Raw genomic sequence first — 17,126 nt, 5'->3', positions numbered from 1 at the left:
TAGTTTTTCATTTGTTAATGACTCTGTATACAGTGTTTTGTCATGAAACTAAAAAAAAACTACACGCTTTTAAATAGATAAAGTAATCAATGTTTTATTTTATTATATCTGGGATATTTAGTCTTAATTATAAGCATTTACCTACATTTATAGTATAGAGGAACACACCCGTGTTTCAACATTTGTATAGTTTCATTTTTATATGTAGATCTTTGATCAATTTGGTATTTATTCTTTGTATGGTGTGAAGAATAGATCCAATTATATCTTTTCCAAATGGTTATCCAGTTGTCTATATATTATTTATTAAAAAGGCCACCTATGTACCACTGATTTGAAACCATCACTATTATATTAAAAAGATTTATATATCTAGTTATATCTATTTCTGTTCTTTCTGTTTTATTCCACTGATCTGACTGTATATATATTTAATACATATTCCATGTTATTTAATTATATCCAATAATATATATTTAAATATATGAAGAAAATATCCATTCTTCCTATTTTCTCAGGATTTTTATAGCAGACTGTATTTTCATTAAAATAACCTATAGATTGAAGTAAAAGAAATTAGTAAAAGGTTGTGTGTATGTGGACATGTATATGTGAATATGTATGTGTGTGGGTGGGTTCTCGTTTCTCCTCCCAACTTGGAGAGATGATTTTCTTTTCTGCTCTCCTATTTTTTCTATGCTCCACTGAAGCAGGCTAGATAGGGAATCAACAGATGGAACTGGAACCTGGCGAAAAGTTCACAAGGACATCAATACCTCCAAGATGACTGCTGGAAGATTCCTGCAAGATTCTCCCATTCAGAATGAGATGTCCTGTGGAAGCCAGGAGAAGTCCTGGATGTTCTCCAGGAACCTTTTTATTGGGTCCTCCTGGGGGATTGGTGGGTGGGGTAATCAGTCAAAACAGCAAATAGCTGGGACTCCTCCTGTGTCATTAGCAAAGGAGCAGAATAATTAAAGGTTCAAAAGGCAAGTGCCAAGGACTTTCCATCTCTCTTGCCTTTTTGATCCCTATTCTGGCCTTCACCCCCACCTGGATCAATACCCAAGCAAACCTGGACACTTATAATCTATAATGGGGAACTGTATTCTGTCCTTCTTTATGACTCTTCAGTCCCTTCCTTTCTACCTGAGACCCATGATCTGTTATTTGCTCCCATTTCTTTTCCCTCCCTACCTTAATAAATTACTGGCCTAATCAATGTGGCATGCTCTTGAAATTCATTTCTTGCAGTTTAGTCAGGAACCTAGACAAAATCCCGCAACACCACATTATTACCTTTGCTCTTCTTGCTTTTTTGCATAGCAAAAGAACTCCATGGGCATGCTTACTTGGTCCCTGAAGCTCCAAAATCTTTTATGGACATCAGTTGTTCCAAGAGCAAAAAACAGCTTTGGTTGTTGTGATCGACTACGAAAATGGCCCACTCAAGATAATATTCATCTTCTAATACCTAGAACCTTTGAATATACATGGCAAAAAAGTTAATATGATATGATGAAAACTATGATTAGGTGGATAAACTACCCTGGTGAAATATAATCACATGTAACCTTATGAGAGAGAGGAAGAGGGAGATTTGAAAGAGAAGAGAAGGCAACGCGAAGATGGAGGCAGACACTGGAGCATTCAAGCCTGAAACCAGGTTATGCCAGTAGCCACTTTAAAACCAGACCTTATAAGTTAAGTCTTTGTGTCAAGCTGATAATTAAAATAATAGTATCTTACTTTAAATCCCCTGCGTTTTTTAATTTGCTAGAAATGGTGAACACATACACACATATGTTACAAGCTATTGACCACTTGTATTACTTTAATGAAAAGACTGTACTTTGCCAATTTTTCTATTACATATGTACTTTAAGTGGGCATTTGTGATGGTGTGAAGCTGTATGTACTCCAGATAAACACGTTCTTAAATCTAATCCATGTGGATGTAAACGCCATTTAATTGGGACCTTATGGGGAGGTTACGTCAGTTAAATTGCGATCTCTCTCATTCAGGATGGGTTTAATCCACTTTCTGGAGTCCTTTATAAACAGAATGAGTACAGAGAGAGAGAGAACAAGAGCCAGAGAAGCAAGAGAGTGAAAGCAACAAAACCCAGAAGAGAAGAGTGAGACCACAGATGTCACTATGTGGCCTGTCCCATAACAGAGGTACAAGGATTGCCAGCAGCCAGTCTTCCAGAAGAAAGGATTGCCTCAAAGATTCCTTGATTTGGACATTTTATCAGCCATAAATCTCTAAGCTAATAAATTCCTATTGTTTACACCAGATCCGTTTCATGGTATTTAATTTAAGCAACATAGGAAACTAAAACAGTGTCTTATCAGTTTTTTGTTTATTAAATTAATAATTCTTTGTTATGTAAGCTGGAAATATTTTTCTGAGTGTTTTGTCTACCTTTAATGTTTTTCGTAATAGTTCATACTGTGATGTATGATATTTTCATTTTGTTATATAAAACCCATAAACATTTTCCCTTGCAATATTTTCCTTTTATATACTTCTTAACCTAAAATAAATTCAATCCTAATATCTATCTCTTTCTAGCTTTTAGAAATTTTTTACTATCAAATTTTAACTTTTCATCCATCAGAAAGAGTTTGGTGAAAATATGAAGTACATTGTTTCATAGGTACTTAGAAATACTAATACACACCGTTTTAGTTTCCTAGGCTGCTCTAGAAAATACCATGAAATGGGCCAAGTTAAAGAATGGGAACTTATCTGCTCACAGTTTGAGGCTGGGTAAAAGTTTAAATCAAGGTATCGTCAAGGCAATGCTTTCTTCCCCGAGACTGTGGCATTCTAGGTCTGACTGCTGGCAAACACTAGCTTGTCACATGACAAGGCATATGGCAGTATCTCCTGGTCTCTCCCTTCTATTGTAGGTTTTGCTGATGTTCAACTTCTTGCTTTCTGTGGCTTTTTTTCTCTCTCTCTGTTTGAACTTCATTCTGTTATAAGGGACTCCAGTAAAAGAATTAAGATGCATTCTGGGCCACACCTTCACTGAAATAACCTCATTAAAAGGTCCTACTGACAATGGGTTCACACCAACAGGAACGAATTAAGTTTAACAGCCTGTTTTTCCGGGTTACATACCACCAAACTACCACATTCCACCCTCTGGACCCCAAAAAGACATGTTCTTTCTATATGCAAAATACATTCATTCCATCACAATATCCCAAAAGCCTTAAGTCTTTCCAAAGAAAATTCAACAAAATTAGTTACAGGTGTGGTCTTTCCTGGTACACAATTCCTTTCTGCCTGCAAAACTTCTCAAACGTAGAAAATAAGTTATCTGCTTCCAGTATACAATGAGGGACAGGCACAGGAAAAACAGGGGCCTTGGGTGCCAAACAATTCTGAAGCCCAGCTGGACATACTCCATTACATTTCAAGGTGTGAAAGTCATCTATGGAATGATGTTTTGCCCTCCAGGCTTGGTGAAGTGGCAAGCTCACCCCTTTCAAATATTTGAGCAGAACACTGGGAGGGAGGCCAGGGTACCTGCAAATGCTGGGGGCACCTGCCCTACCATCTTCAAGCATTAAAGTGGCAGCACTCTTCCTGAACAACGGGTAGGACAGTCTACCCTCTCCATGCTGCAGCAGACTCACCCATTCCACATTCATGGGTGGACCCGCTTTCTTGGCCCAAGGAGATATCTTTGGTTCAGAGTTCGTCTTCCATGGTTTAGCCTTTGATATCATTCTTCCTTCAGTATGTTCCTACTCTGTCCCTTTTAGTCCAGGCTAGCAATGGTTCCATTCATACAAATCTCACAAAAAATATGGTGGCTTTTCAGATAGTTCACAGGGTTCTAATCTAACACTAGGATGGATTTCAACAGATCCTTCCTGCATGACTGCATTTCTAATCCTGATGCCCAAGGAAATCACTTACTGTAAATTGTTCATACACATTCTGTTAAACTCTCACATGAAGCCTTGCTCTGGACAGGCTCAGAATTTTCCAAACCATCAATTTCTCTTTTTGTGTGTGCCCAGGAGTTTAGTTCTCAGCTTATCCTTTTCTCCTCTCATTTCACTATAAGCACCAAGGAGAAACCAGGTTGCAGCATCTACACTTAGCTTGGGAATCTCCTTGGATAAATATCCACGCTTATCACTTTAAAGTTCTGCCTTCCATCAAACATCACAACTCAATTCAGAATTGTGGGAAGATGGCATTGTACTAATAGGCAGAGCTGAATGCTCTCACAAAAACAATGGAGAAAGAGCCAAAAGCTGTGTGAGGGATCTTCTTTGGGGATCAGAAGACAAGGACAGTGCTACATAACTCCCAGGAGGGTGAGGCATGAGAAACAAAGAAGCTGAAATAACAAACATGAGTTACCAAGCCCCTGTGGTAACCACAAAGGGCTCCACTCCCCAACCCCCGCTGGGGTAAAATCCCTGGCTCACTGCAGCTGACTGAGAGGGGGGCAGCCATCTTCTTCCCTGTCAGCTCTTTCATGGGAAAAGGGAGAGGAGGTTAGGGTACTTTTCTTCTGTGAATTTGGCCAGCAGGGCACACTCTGAATCTCCGATCTGGAGATTCAACACAGGAACACAGGAAAGCCAAGACTGAAAACCTCCATGGAAAGGTGCTTTGACTAGCACCATCTGCTAGCCAGTCTGGAAAGCCTGAGAATGAGATGAACCGAATATCAAAGAAGAGCTGGGGGAAAAAACAAAGGCAAGATAGAGAAAATAGCCATCAAAGTAAATTCCCCAGCAAATTCAGATGCTTAGACATCAGCAAAAAGTTAAAAGCCATACTAGAAAACAGGAAGAATAGGCCCAGCCAAAAGAACAAAGGAAATATCTTCAAGAGACACAGAATTTATGATAATTAATCAGAGATAATCACACAAGTCTCCTAAATAACTTCAAAGAATTTAAAGAAAATATAACTGAAGAAATAAAGGATATTATGAAGACACTGGGTGAGCATAAAGAACAATTCAAAAGCCTACAAAGAAAAGTAACAGACCTTATGGGAATGAAAGACATGAAGGAGGAGTTTAAAAATACATTACAGGTATATAAGAACAGATCTGAAATACTCAAAGACAGAATTGGTGATTTTGAGATAGAACACAGGAAAAGACAGGAAAAAAATAAGAGAAGAGAATAGAAAAAATGGAACAGAGTCTCAGGGAATTTAATGACAATAGGAAACACACAAACACATTCATTATTGATATTCTAGGAGAAGAGAATGAAAAAGGGGTAGAAAGAATATTTGAGGAAATAATGATTGAAAACTTCCCAACCCTTATGAAAGACACACCTATCAATTTCCAATAAGGATAACACAATACAGAAAAAAACCCAAGCAGACCTACTCTGAGACAACAACTTTTCAGGAAGTTTAATATCAGAGATAAAGAGAGGATTCCGAAAGCAGCAAGAGAAAAGCAAAGCATCACAAACAAAAGAAACTCAGTAAGATTAAGTGCCAGATTGCTCATCAGAAACCATGAAGGTAAGAAGAAAGCGGTATAATGTATTTAAGATACTAAAAGAGAAAAAAATTCTGTATCCAGCAAAACTGTAAGGAGAGCTGCCCAGCGTGAAAGAAAGTACAGCCTGCCCAGGAATGGCACCACACACATGGAAAGCTGACACAGCAAGATGACACAACGAAAAGAAACACAGATTCCCATGCCGGTGATGACAACAGAAGCAGACAAAGAAGATGCAACAAAATAGACACAGAGAAGAGACAACCGGGATGGGGGGGAGAGAAATAAATAATAAATAAATAAATAAAAAATAAATAAATAAATAAATAAAATATGAGGGTGAGTTCAAAGTCTTCACAGACTATCAAAAATTGATAGAATATGTCACTAAAAGACCAGAATTACAAGAGATCTTAAAAGGAATGCTGCAGTCTGAAAAAACAAGGGCAAGAGATCTGAGGAAGAGTTTAGAAATGAAGATTATTAGGAAGGGTCAACTAAAGGGTGAGAAGACAGACAATAGAATGATAGGACAACAGAGAACCAAAGGACAAAATGGATGAAGTACATAATGCTGTTCCAGTAACAACATTGAATGGTAATGGATTGAACTCCTCATTCAAAAGACATAGATTGATAGAATGGATAAAAAAATATATATATGAGCCATCTATATGTTTTCTACAAGAGATCCACATCAGAAATGAGTGGTGATACTAATATCAGACAAAGTATATTTCCAATGTAAAACTGTTATAATGGATGAAGACAGTCATTATATATTAATAAAAGGTGCAATTCAACAAGAAGAAATAAGTATAGTAAATATCTAAGCACCTAACCTGAGTGCCCCAAGGTACATGAAGCAAACACTGGCAAAACTGAAGTGAGAAAAAGATGTCTCTACAAGAATAATCAGAGACTTCAAAATACCACTCTCAGTATTGGATAGAACATCTGGACAGAGGATAAATAAAGAAAGAGAGAACATGAATAATATGATAAATGGACTAGACCTAACAGACATCTATAGAGCACTGCACCCCAAAACAGCAGGATATACTTTCTTTTCAGGTGCTCATAGATCTTTTTCCAATATAGGTCATATGTTGGGTCACAAAACAAGTCTCAGTAAATTTAAAAAGATTGAATTTATATAAAACTTTCTTTGATCATAACGGAATGAAGCTAGAAATCAATAATGGATGGAGAAAGGGAAAATTCATAAATAATATGGAGACTAAACAATACACTCATAAATAATCAGTGGGTCAAAGAAGAAATTAGAAGAGAATCCAGCAAATATATTGAGATGAATGAAAATGAGAACACAACATATCAAAACCTATGGGACACTGCAAAGGCAGTACTGAGAGAGAAATTTAGAGCCCTCGAGTCCTACATTAAAAAGGAAGAAAGAGCTAAAATTGAAGATCTAAGAGATCACCTGGAGAAACTAGAAAAAGAACTGCAAACTAACCCCAAACAGGGCTGAAGGAAAGAAATAGTGAAGATCAGAGCAGAAATAAAGGAAATGAAGAACAAAAACAAAAATCAAACAAAAAAGCCACAATTGGGAGTATCAACAAAACCAAAAGTTGGTTGTTTGAAAAGATCAACAAAATTGACAAAATCTTAGCTACCCTGACAAAGGAAAAAAGAGAGAAGGTGCAAATAAATTGAGAGGAGGGACATTAGCAGTGACCTTGCAGAAATAAAAGAGATCATAAGAAGTTACTATGAACTACTGTATGCCAAAAAAAAAAAAAAAAAAAACCAACTAAATAATGTAGAGGAAATGGACAGATTCCTAGAAACACACAGACCCTAGAAGCAATAGAAGACCTCAACAAACTAATCACAAGCAAAGAGACTGAAACAGTCATCAAAAACCTCCCAAAGATGAAAAGCCCAGAAACCAGATGGTTTTGCAAGGGAATTTTACCAAGCATTCAAAGACATTCAAATACCAATCTTGCTCCAGGTTATCCAAAAAATGGAATAAGAAAGAACACTACCAAACTCATTCTATGAAGACATCACCCCAATACCAAGACCAGGTAAATATACTATGAAAAAGAAAATTATAGACCAATATCTCTAATGAATATAGATGCAAAAATTCTCAACAAAATACTTGCAAACAGAATCCAAAAGCACATTAAAAGAATCATACACCATGATCAACTAGTTTTTTCCCAAGTATGCAAGGGTGGTTCAACACAAGAAAATCAATCATTGTAATAAACCACATCAAAAAATTGAAGAAGAAAAATTATATGTCCTCACTATTGATGTAGAAAAGGCATTTGAAAAAATATAGCACACTTTATTGATTAAAAACACCCCAAAAGATAGTAATAGAAGGAAGCTTTCTTAATATGGCAAAGTGCACATATGAAAAACCTACAGCAAGCCTTGTACTCAGTGATGAAAGAATGGAAGCTACTTTCCATATTGGAAGACTAAATATCCTTAAGATGTCAATCCTACCCAAACTGATTTATAGATTCAATGCAATCCAAATAAAAATAGCAACAGCCTTTTTTGCAAAAAGGGAAAAGATAATAATCAAATTTATTTGGAACAATAAGGGAACCTAAAAAGGCAAAAATGTGTTAAAAAGGAAGAACAATGTTGGAGGACTTTCACTACCTAATTTTAAAACATATTATATAGCTACAGTGGTAAAAACAGCATGGTACTGCATACGGACAGACAGATTGACCAATGGAACCAAATCAAGAACTCAGATATAGAACTTCACTTCTACAGTCAGGGGATTTTTGACAAGGCTGTTAAACCCAGCCTGCTGGGCCAGAACTGCCTATTCAATAAATGGTGTTCGGAGAACTGGATAGCCATATCCAAAGAAGACCCCTGTCTCACACTTTATTCCAAAATTAACTCAAAATGGATCAAGAGCCTAAATATAAAAGCAACAACCATAAAACTCCCAGAAGAAAATGTAGGAAAATCGTTTTCAAATCTTGCGGTGGGCGATAGTTTCTTAAATCTTACACCCAAAGCACAAGCAACAAAAGAAAAAAATAAATTGTATATCCTCAAAATCTGACACTTTTGCACCTCAAAGGACTTTTCAAAAGGGTGAAAAGGCAGCCAACCCAATGGGAGAAAACATTTGGCAATCACATTTAATAAGCATTTAGTTTCCATGATATATAAGGAAATCATACAACTCAATAATAATAAGACAAACTACCCAATTAAAAAATGAGCAAAAGACAATTGTCCAAAGAAGAAATACAAATGGCAAAGAAACACATGAAGAAATGGTCAACATCACTAGTGATTAGGTAAATGCAAATTAAAACTACACTGAGTTATCATTTCACACTTATTAGACTGGCCGCTAATAAAAAAGACAGAAACCTCTAAATGTTGGAGAGGATGTGGAGAGACAGAAATGCTTATTCACTGTTGGTGGGAATGTACAAAGGTACAGCCACCGTGGAGGACTGTTTGGCTTTCTCAAGGAAGCTGAATATAGACTTGTCATGTGACCTGTACCATTATCAGGTAAAAAGCCAGAAAAACTGAGAGCAGAGACAAGAACAGATTTCTGCACATGGATGTTCATAGTGGCATTATTCAAGTTGCCAAAAGTTGGAAAGAACCCAGGTATCCATCAACTGATGAATGGATAAACAAATTGTGGTATCTACACATGATGCAATATTATGCAGCAGTAAGAAAAAATAAAGTTGTGAAGCATATGACAACATGGATGACCCCGGAGGACATTATACTGAGTGAAGCAAGCCAGACACAAAAGGACAATGTATGATTATGCTATTATGAACTATATATTGTGTACTCTCATGGATTTAATAATTAGAATATAGGTCACCAGAAAATACAAGGTGGGTAGAGAATGGAAAGCTGATGGTTAATCTGTGCAGAATTGCTTAAAAAAAGGTGTAAATCTTTGGAAATGACTAGAAATGGTTAAAGCATATCCTGATGCTATTAAGTAGCAGAGCTATTGTATGTGTATGACATTGGTTGAAAAGAAAGTCTAAGGTCATGTATATTAATTGAAGGCAAGCTAAAAAGCTAAAAACTCACATGATACTCTCTATGGTAGTAAATGCACATGTAAAACAAGAATATGCATGATATTGCATATTTAAGACTGTTTTACAAAAGATAAATACAAATATACTAGAGAGAAGGAAAAATAATAGTTGCTATGTATGGCAGTGGAAGCAGCATAGAGATTGAGAGGAGATGAGTTTTGTTTTTTGGTTATTATTATTATTGGAATAATGGAAGTACCCTAAGAATGATTGAAGTGATGAATGTACAACTATGTGATTATATGAACTACTACTGATAGTACACTTCGGTTGGATTTAGGCTTTATTAATATTATCAATAAAATTGATTTAACCAAAAAACCCTCAATTTCACCAAATCCTCTGCCACTTTATACCAAGATCGCCTTTCTTTCAGTTTCCAGAACATATTCACAATTTCCCTCTAAGACCTTACCAGAAGGTACCTTGAGGATCAATACTTCTACCAACAATCTTGGAAAAGCAATCTAGGCTTTTTTGATCCAGAATCTCACAGTTCTTTCTGCCACTACACATTACCCAGTTTCAAATCCATTTCCACAGTTTTGGTATTTGCAATAGCAGCACCCCACTCTCCTGGTATCAGCATCTATTTTGGTGTTCTATCCTGCTCAAGCAAATACCATGGAATGGATTGAGTTAAACAATGACAGTGTGTTCACTCCTGGTTTGAGCCTGGGAAAAAGTTCAAATCAAGGCATGATCAAGGCAGTGTTTTCTTCCTGAAGATTGTGGTGTTCTGGGGCTGGCTGCTGGCGATCCTTGGTCCTTAGCTTATCACAGGGCAAGGCATATGCAGCCCTTCCTGGTCTCTCTCTTCTATTCCTGGCCCCGGTGATGTTCCACTTCTTGCTTCCCGTGGCGCTCTCTCTCTGTGTTTGAATTTTATTTTCTGAGAAAGGGCTCCTGTAGTAGGATGAATACCCATCTGGGCCACACTGGAACTGAAGTAACCTCATCAAAAGGTCATACTTACAATGGACTCGCAGCCATAGTAATGAATTAGGTTTAAGAACTTGTTTTTCTGGGGTACTTACTTCAAACCACCACATGCACTTAGGTTCTCTTTGACCCCTATGCTGATTCAATTGATACATTTTCTGTTTGTCTCAATAACATCCCAATACTTGTAGCTTCTCCACAACCTTTATTTGTTTAACCTGATGCATCCCAGATCTCAGCTTGAATACTCCCTCTATACCATTCCCTGATTCATACCCACTTAATTCAATGTAGATGGTACTTTGCTCACCTACCTTCCCTATGCCAGTACTTAAGGATACTTAAGTATTGCTTTACTTTGCATTCTAATGGATTAGTACATTGTTTGTCACATAATAGTATCATTTCCTTGTTTTTTGTTTTGCTGAATGAATAAATTCCACAAAAAACTAAACAGAATTAAAATTAACTTGTAAAAGGTAACTGTGTATTTGAAAACAAGAACAATTTAGAAGTTTAATGCCTTCAAGGAATTTAAAATATATTCTCACACTTGACTGTCACAATAACTCAATTTTCCCAACAGACATTTTTACCAAGATAATCGTCCTTGAATAAAAAAGATTTAGCAAACAAAGTATAGAATTGTAAGCATCTCATAACTTTAGTCTCCTTAGAATCTTGCCTGAACACCTTCATTGACAGGCCTAATACTACTCTCCAATATACACTTTTCAGAAAATTTTGACGTTAGAAGTTTTTTATATTGAGCCCAAAACTCTTTCTCTAAAAACTGATATCCATTGGCCCAAGTCTCACTGCTTTAACTGTAAGGAACAAAGCAAGTTTCCTTCTACCTGATATACTTCCAATTTTTGAATGAAATCATCATGTTCTAATCTGTAGATATTTTTATTTGTAAACTTTCTATATCCCGGAATGTTATAAAAGAGATTAGCAATCGGATCTTTGAATTCTAATCCCGTATGAAATCTACTCAAATGCCTACCTGACCTGCAATCTCTAGCCTAGTCAAATAGTACAACAGTAAAGAGTAGGTGTACTGTGGTAAGCAGGGTAAAGAATTGTGAAACAGTTACTGGGATGATGTCATCACCGTTATTATCACCATCAAGCTAGTAAACTGTTAAATAGTGCTTATTATGTGCTAGCATTCTTATAATTGTTTTAAAAAGTCAATTTATTTAATCCTCACAACAACCATTAGTATCTCCATTTTATTGATAATGGGCTGAGGAAGGGTAAGTAAATAAATACCTTGTCCTTGGTAAGACAGCTAAAAAGGGGAAAGAGCCATAAAGGAACAAACCCAGAGGGTTTGGCTTCAGAATATCTACATTGCCCACTACACTACGATGTCTGTCTATCTAAATTGCTCATACTTTAAGTAATTGTTCTCAATTTATATTTGGGGTTTTACTTTTTATTTTAAGCACTCATTTGAAGATGATTAGCTCTTGAAATTTATACTTATTTATTATCTTTCTCTTATTTTTTTAGAAGATACAGAGATCACACACAATGTGACATTAAAAAATAAAAGAGGTTCTCATATACTCCACTCCCTACCCCCTTCCTCCCACATCACCACCTTCTTTCATTAGTGTGGTACATTTATTGTATTTAATGAATACATTTTGGAGCACTGCTACACAGCATGGATTAATTATTGCCTAATTAGATGCATACTGATTCTTATTTCAGAAGTCAGAAATTCAGTATGCTTTTCTAAGGTAAGTTCTAACTATACCTAAAGTATTTTTGACTCTCCAAGAATAATCAGTCATCTCAAATCAATATTAATTTATCCGATTTTCAAACAAGTGCTAAAAATAGAAGACTTCAGCAATCTGCTGTAATTGTCAACCCCATAGGTCAGTACCGGTAATTTGGTAGTTCGCACACTGTTGTGATTTTTATCAGCCTATGAAACTTAGTATTGTGATACCATGAATTCACGGTTTCTTTTATCTGCTCAATCCCATCCATTTGGTTACCTATAACTTTTTCTTATTTCCTTAACTTTCAAGGAATAGACACAAACTACAGATTGAGAAGTTCAAGAAGCCAAGTCACTTAGCAAGACCGATTTGCAACATTTTATGATATCTAATTTTCTAACCAGCTTCCTATTTCATTGTTCTATATAAAGTCACCTTGCATATCAAAATATCTACCCTACATATTGCTCACTTTTCCAAATGAAACTCACATTGCTTAATAACACCTTGCCAAAACATCCTCAGACAAGAGAGTCTGTACCATGAATCAGAAATATTTCCCCTTTGTCACAAAGCAGAAAATGGTTGTATAGTGAGCCACTTCCCGAGTGAGGGGGGCTAAATGGCTATGCCAGGCACACAGAAGCTGTGGTTCAAGTGTAGGAATACTCCCAATGTGAAGAGTGGGTGAACTCACACACTTAGCACAACGTTTTGGAGTCCAACCATGACCATGAAACTAGGAGACTAAACTGAAAGCTTAAGGGATGGAAAGCTCTTGGGAAACTAAATAGATGGTAGATGAGGAAGAGTGTATTTATATCAATGGGCCACAAAATCCTTGAGAAATTCACTCTTTTCTCCCTCCTGAGGCCTCCAAACATCAATTGGAATGTAATAAAATGGCTTAGTGTTGACGTATTTTCAGGATGTAGGAGCTGGATTAAAGGTAATTTGCCATTGTTGAGGGGTAAAATATAGGAATTATTTGCAAGTTTATTTGTGAGAAATAGGTTTTGCCTGCTAGGCAGGTGATTATTGAAATGAAATAATCATATCTCATCCTGGCCTTCACATATCTCCTTGTAATACTGACCATGTCAGGATAGGTGTATGAGTTTGAGAGGAGTAAGCCTTTGAATGAGAAAGAGAGTGAGAGAGAGAAGGAGAAAGAGAGAGAGAGATCTTGTGGCACTTGAAGACAGAAGACAGATCTTGAGGGCTACGGTATTGGGCAAATGGTTTTAATCTTTTGTTTTGTACATCAATAAACAGACTTCTTTTTCTTCATAAATATCTGATTTAGCAGTACTTAATCAGGTTGAATCAAGCATGAGAAATACGAATAAAAGAAATAAAACCCATATATTAGTAAAGTTGGCCAACATGTCTTTCCTCCACCATCATTCTCTTAGATATTCTTTTCCAAACTTACTTTAGTTTATTTCCAAACAAAATGCATTGCCAGCATGTGCATCTTTTACTCTCCTGTGCCATATATTTGACTTATTTTTACTTCCTCTGTTTCCCCTTTAGCTTATCCATTCTTTGGATATCTTGTGAGGCTGCCATAAAGAGGGTAAACCCTATCTCCTCTAAACCTTTATGTAATGTGTGAATTTGTCAGTTGGTACTAATTGTACTGAGCACTTCATGATATACATATTGCCTCTGTGTTTTCATGAACTGTTTGCTAGCAGGGAGAGGATCTTAATCCATTTAGTAGCTCCAAAGGGCCTAGTATAAACAATTTTAGTAACTTGAAATATGAAAAGAGATCACTTGGGCACTTTCTTTTACTTGAATCAAAATTATTTTCCGCCAACTTCAAAAATACATTACTGATACCACATTTAATTTAGAATATAATAGACCAAAGGTAAAAAGTACCAAGTAAGCATATGTTTTCTGACTTCTCTTCTAAATCCCCAAACATATGGCCCCTTTAGAGCCTTAGCAGAACTCTGTGATAATTTAAATTTTGTTGTCTAAATATCAAACAAGTATCTTGACAATTGGCTTCTGACATGAATGCAAACACCACACTCCATTTATTAGGCTTACAATTTCTTACAAACTTCTCCTTTTATAACTCACTTTAGTAATTTGGATGTAACCTAAGGACAGAGAATCTGTAGATTTTAAAGACATCTGTGGTAGCTTAAAATAATGTGTGGTGAAAAAATATTTTGTCCAGTGTAGGCTGAGATAAAACTGAAAAGAAAATGTCAGTTTTATCATATTAAATTATATCTATGCAATCATTTTCTTAACCCTCGCTGCAAACTAACCTCAAGGAATGCAAAGCATTTTAAGGTGGCTTAATTATATTCTAAAAAAATGAGTATTATTTATCTTACAGTTTGAGTCATGCTATTTCAGTTTAAGATATTGATGATGGTCCTTTGATCTTGGTTTTGGTAGAAAACTATTAAACAACACATACAGGCACAAATATAACTACCTACCATAAGTTTGAAAATTCAATTTCATGGATAATGCTAAATTTTTCAGAACATACTTGTGAAATAAATTTATGTTGGGAAATACAAGGAAAGTTATATAATTTCTTTGCCTTTTTCAGGTTACGATTTTTTTAAAACTTACTATTAATTCATTTGCCTTTGTTAGGTACACTGATAAAGCTTTGATACTTCAGATTTAGGAACTATGATTTTACAGTGATCTTATTTCTTAACTGAGTGGCCAATCAAATCCCATTCTCCTCTAAATCACCATGTATGTGTGTTGCGTATGTATGTGCACTCCCAATTTTTTAATGCTTGCTTTGTTATATTTCTTATTTTCTGGTTGGTCTTTTTCAGCATTTTAATTGCCAGCATATATTATATGCGCATCAGTATTTAAACTTTCTCTCATACAAAAATTCTGCACTCTGCCCAGAGGTTCATGCCCCTCACTTGCTTAAGTTGAGACTTCTTGTTCTATTACTTGATAGAAATGGACAACTCCTTTTTCTTTTCATTTTCATGGAGTATTTAATGAGCAAATAAATCTTTAATGAGTAACTTCAATGAGTCAAATAATGCAATTTATGAGCAATACCACATGCAAGACAGTCTACCAATAACTGATATATTATAAAGCAATTTAGCAATAAGATATATTTTGATGTTAGAGTTGGAAAACAGTTGTCTTCCACTTAGAAAGCTGACCATTTTGATTAGGTGTTGTCTTAAATGAGGGTCTTAGGCTAGAAATACACCAGGATAGCAGGAACTTCCTAGGTAAATCAGAAGTATGTGTATCCTCTTTAAGATGGAGTGTTAGAGTGAAAAGCAAAGACACTAAGCAGTCAATAAATGGTAAGAATCAAAACCCTAAACTCATCTTATTCCAGAAAATTATACATGCATTACGTTTAAAATTATTTAGAAGAAAAAAATGAAGAACATGGATAAAATTGCAAGCAGCATGAAATAAATGCAGGAAATAGGAGGGGCTACAGTATCTCACGAAATAGAAAGTTTGCTCTCAGATGTAATTAATTAAAAAAAAATTGTGTGTGAGGCCATACAATCACTCAACAAATAATCTGAATTAGCAACTTATTTGGAAATAAATTCTTCTGCATTCAATCTTAAATCACTGATCTCTGTAATATCAGGTAACAATATTAGAGAGTAATAAAACTTGAACAGCAAACTTTCCTTTATTTTCAAAGTATGTTGGAGTTATGTTTTGGTAGAATATTGTTTCAACACTATAGTAATTTAATGATCCCAGAGTTTATATTTTATGGGAGAAAAGTATAATTGATGCTTACAAAAGACCTGATCAATATTTCTTATGATTTATCCTTTTACAGAAGAAGATAAGACGTTTTCACAACGTTTTCTAAGATAGTCACTTCATTTCTGAGCAGCAAGATGAAAGCATACCCAAAACCAAGTTAAAAAAAAAAAAACAGTGTGGGAGCATCCTTGAAGTTTTGGTGTTTTTCCTAGAATTATTAGGAGAGTCCAGTTTTAGACCTGGCTCTCTTCTCTACATACCTTTATTTAATTCTCTTCATTCAACCTTCTCTTCATACAACTTTTTTTTAATTTAGAAGAGTAAAAGAAATTCAATTATTCCACTTAATGCTAACTGAATTTTGGATAAAACTTTACAGTCTAACCGAAGCACAGATTCAGTTGGTCTCTGATTATGCTGGGTATCCTGTATTGCCTGTAAAGGTCAGTGCCTTTGATTCATGTATAACTTAAGAGTATTTTTTCATATAAATCATCACCTCATTTAACTCTGGATCCCTGTTTAGTCAACACATATTACTGTAAGCCTATCTTCTCAAAATAGGAAACAATACAATCATGCCTTACATGGTAAAGACATCCAGTGTATCTCCAGCAGTTCTTGCCATCTCAAAGTAGGTTTGCAGAATGTTGACAGTTCCAGAAAGGGCTTCGTGACCGCAGCCACAGAACAGGGCCACGCCAGCATAGAGCAGGATGGTGGCGATCAGAGAAGCGTAGGGGATGCCTCCCAGGCACTTAATACAGCACTCAAAACACCCTGCGGAGCAACGGAAAAAAAACGCGGGTAATTAATTTTTTGGTTAATCTAATTACTTTTTCAAATTTCAGCACTATGGGAAAACATATTTGTGGGTGGGTCATATAAATCATTCCTAGGTCACCCTGGAAGGTATAAAATTAAATTACTTAATCATAAACCCATCATTTGCTGACAAGAGACGGCTTATATCCACTGAAGGCTTCTCCTGCCACCCCAAAATCCACAGAAGTCCTTCTTTTCCAACCAGGCTTCCAAAGTCCTTAATCTCTGCCCCACATTCATGTATATAATCCTAT

At 35.9% G+C, this 17,126-nt stretch overlaps 1 protein-coding gene across 2 annotated transcripts in view; it reads right to left on the bottom strand.

Annotated features, from left to right (window-relative positions):
• Positions 1-17,126, bottom strand: part of GPM6A (glycoprotein M6A) — a 367,647-nt gene that overhangs the window by 53,690 nt on the left and 296,831 nt on the right. For both annotated transcript variants that reach the window (XM_004447461.4, XM_004447460.4), the window contains exon 2: positions 16,635-16,827. In XM_004447461.4, the coding sequence (XP_004447518.1) occupies positions 16,635-16,827 (193 nt within the window). The remainder of the gene's footprint in view (positions 1-16,634; positions 16,828-17,126) is intronic.

This window comes from Dasypus novemcinctus, chromosome 1 (assembly GCF_030445035.2).
Source record: "Dasypus novemcinctus isolate mDasNov1 chromosome 1, mDasNov1.1.hap2, whole genome shotgun sequence".
Taxonomy (NCBI): Eukaryota; Metazoa; Chordata; class Mammalia; order Cingulata; family Dasypodidae; genus Dasypus; species Dasypus novemcinctus.
The sequence above is the reverse complement of the archived record's forward strand: the minus strand, read 5'-3'. Positions and strand labels throughout refer to the sequence as shown.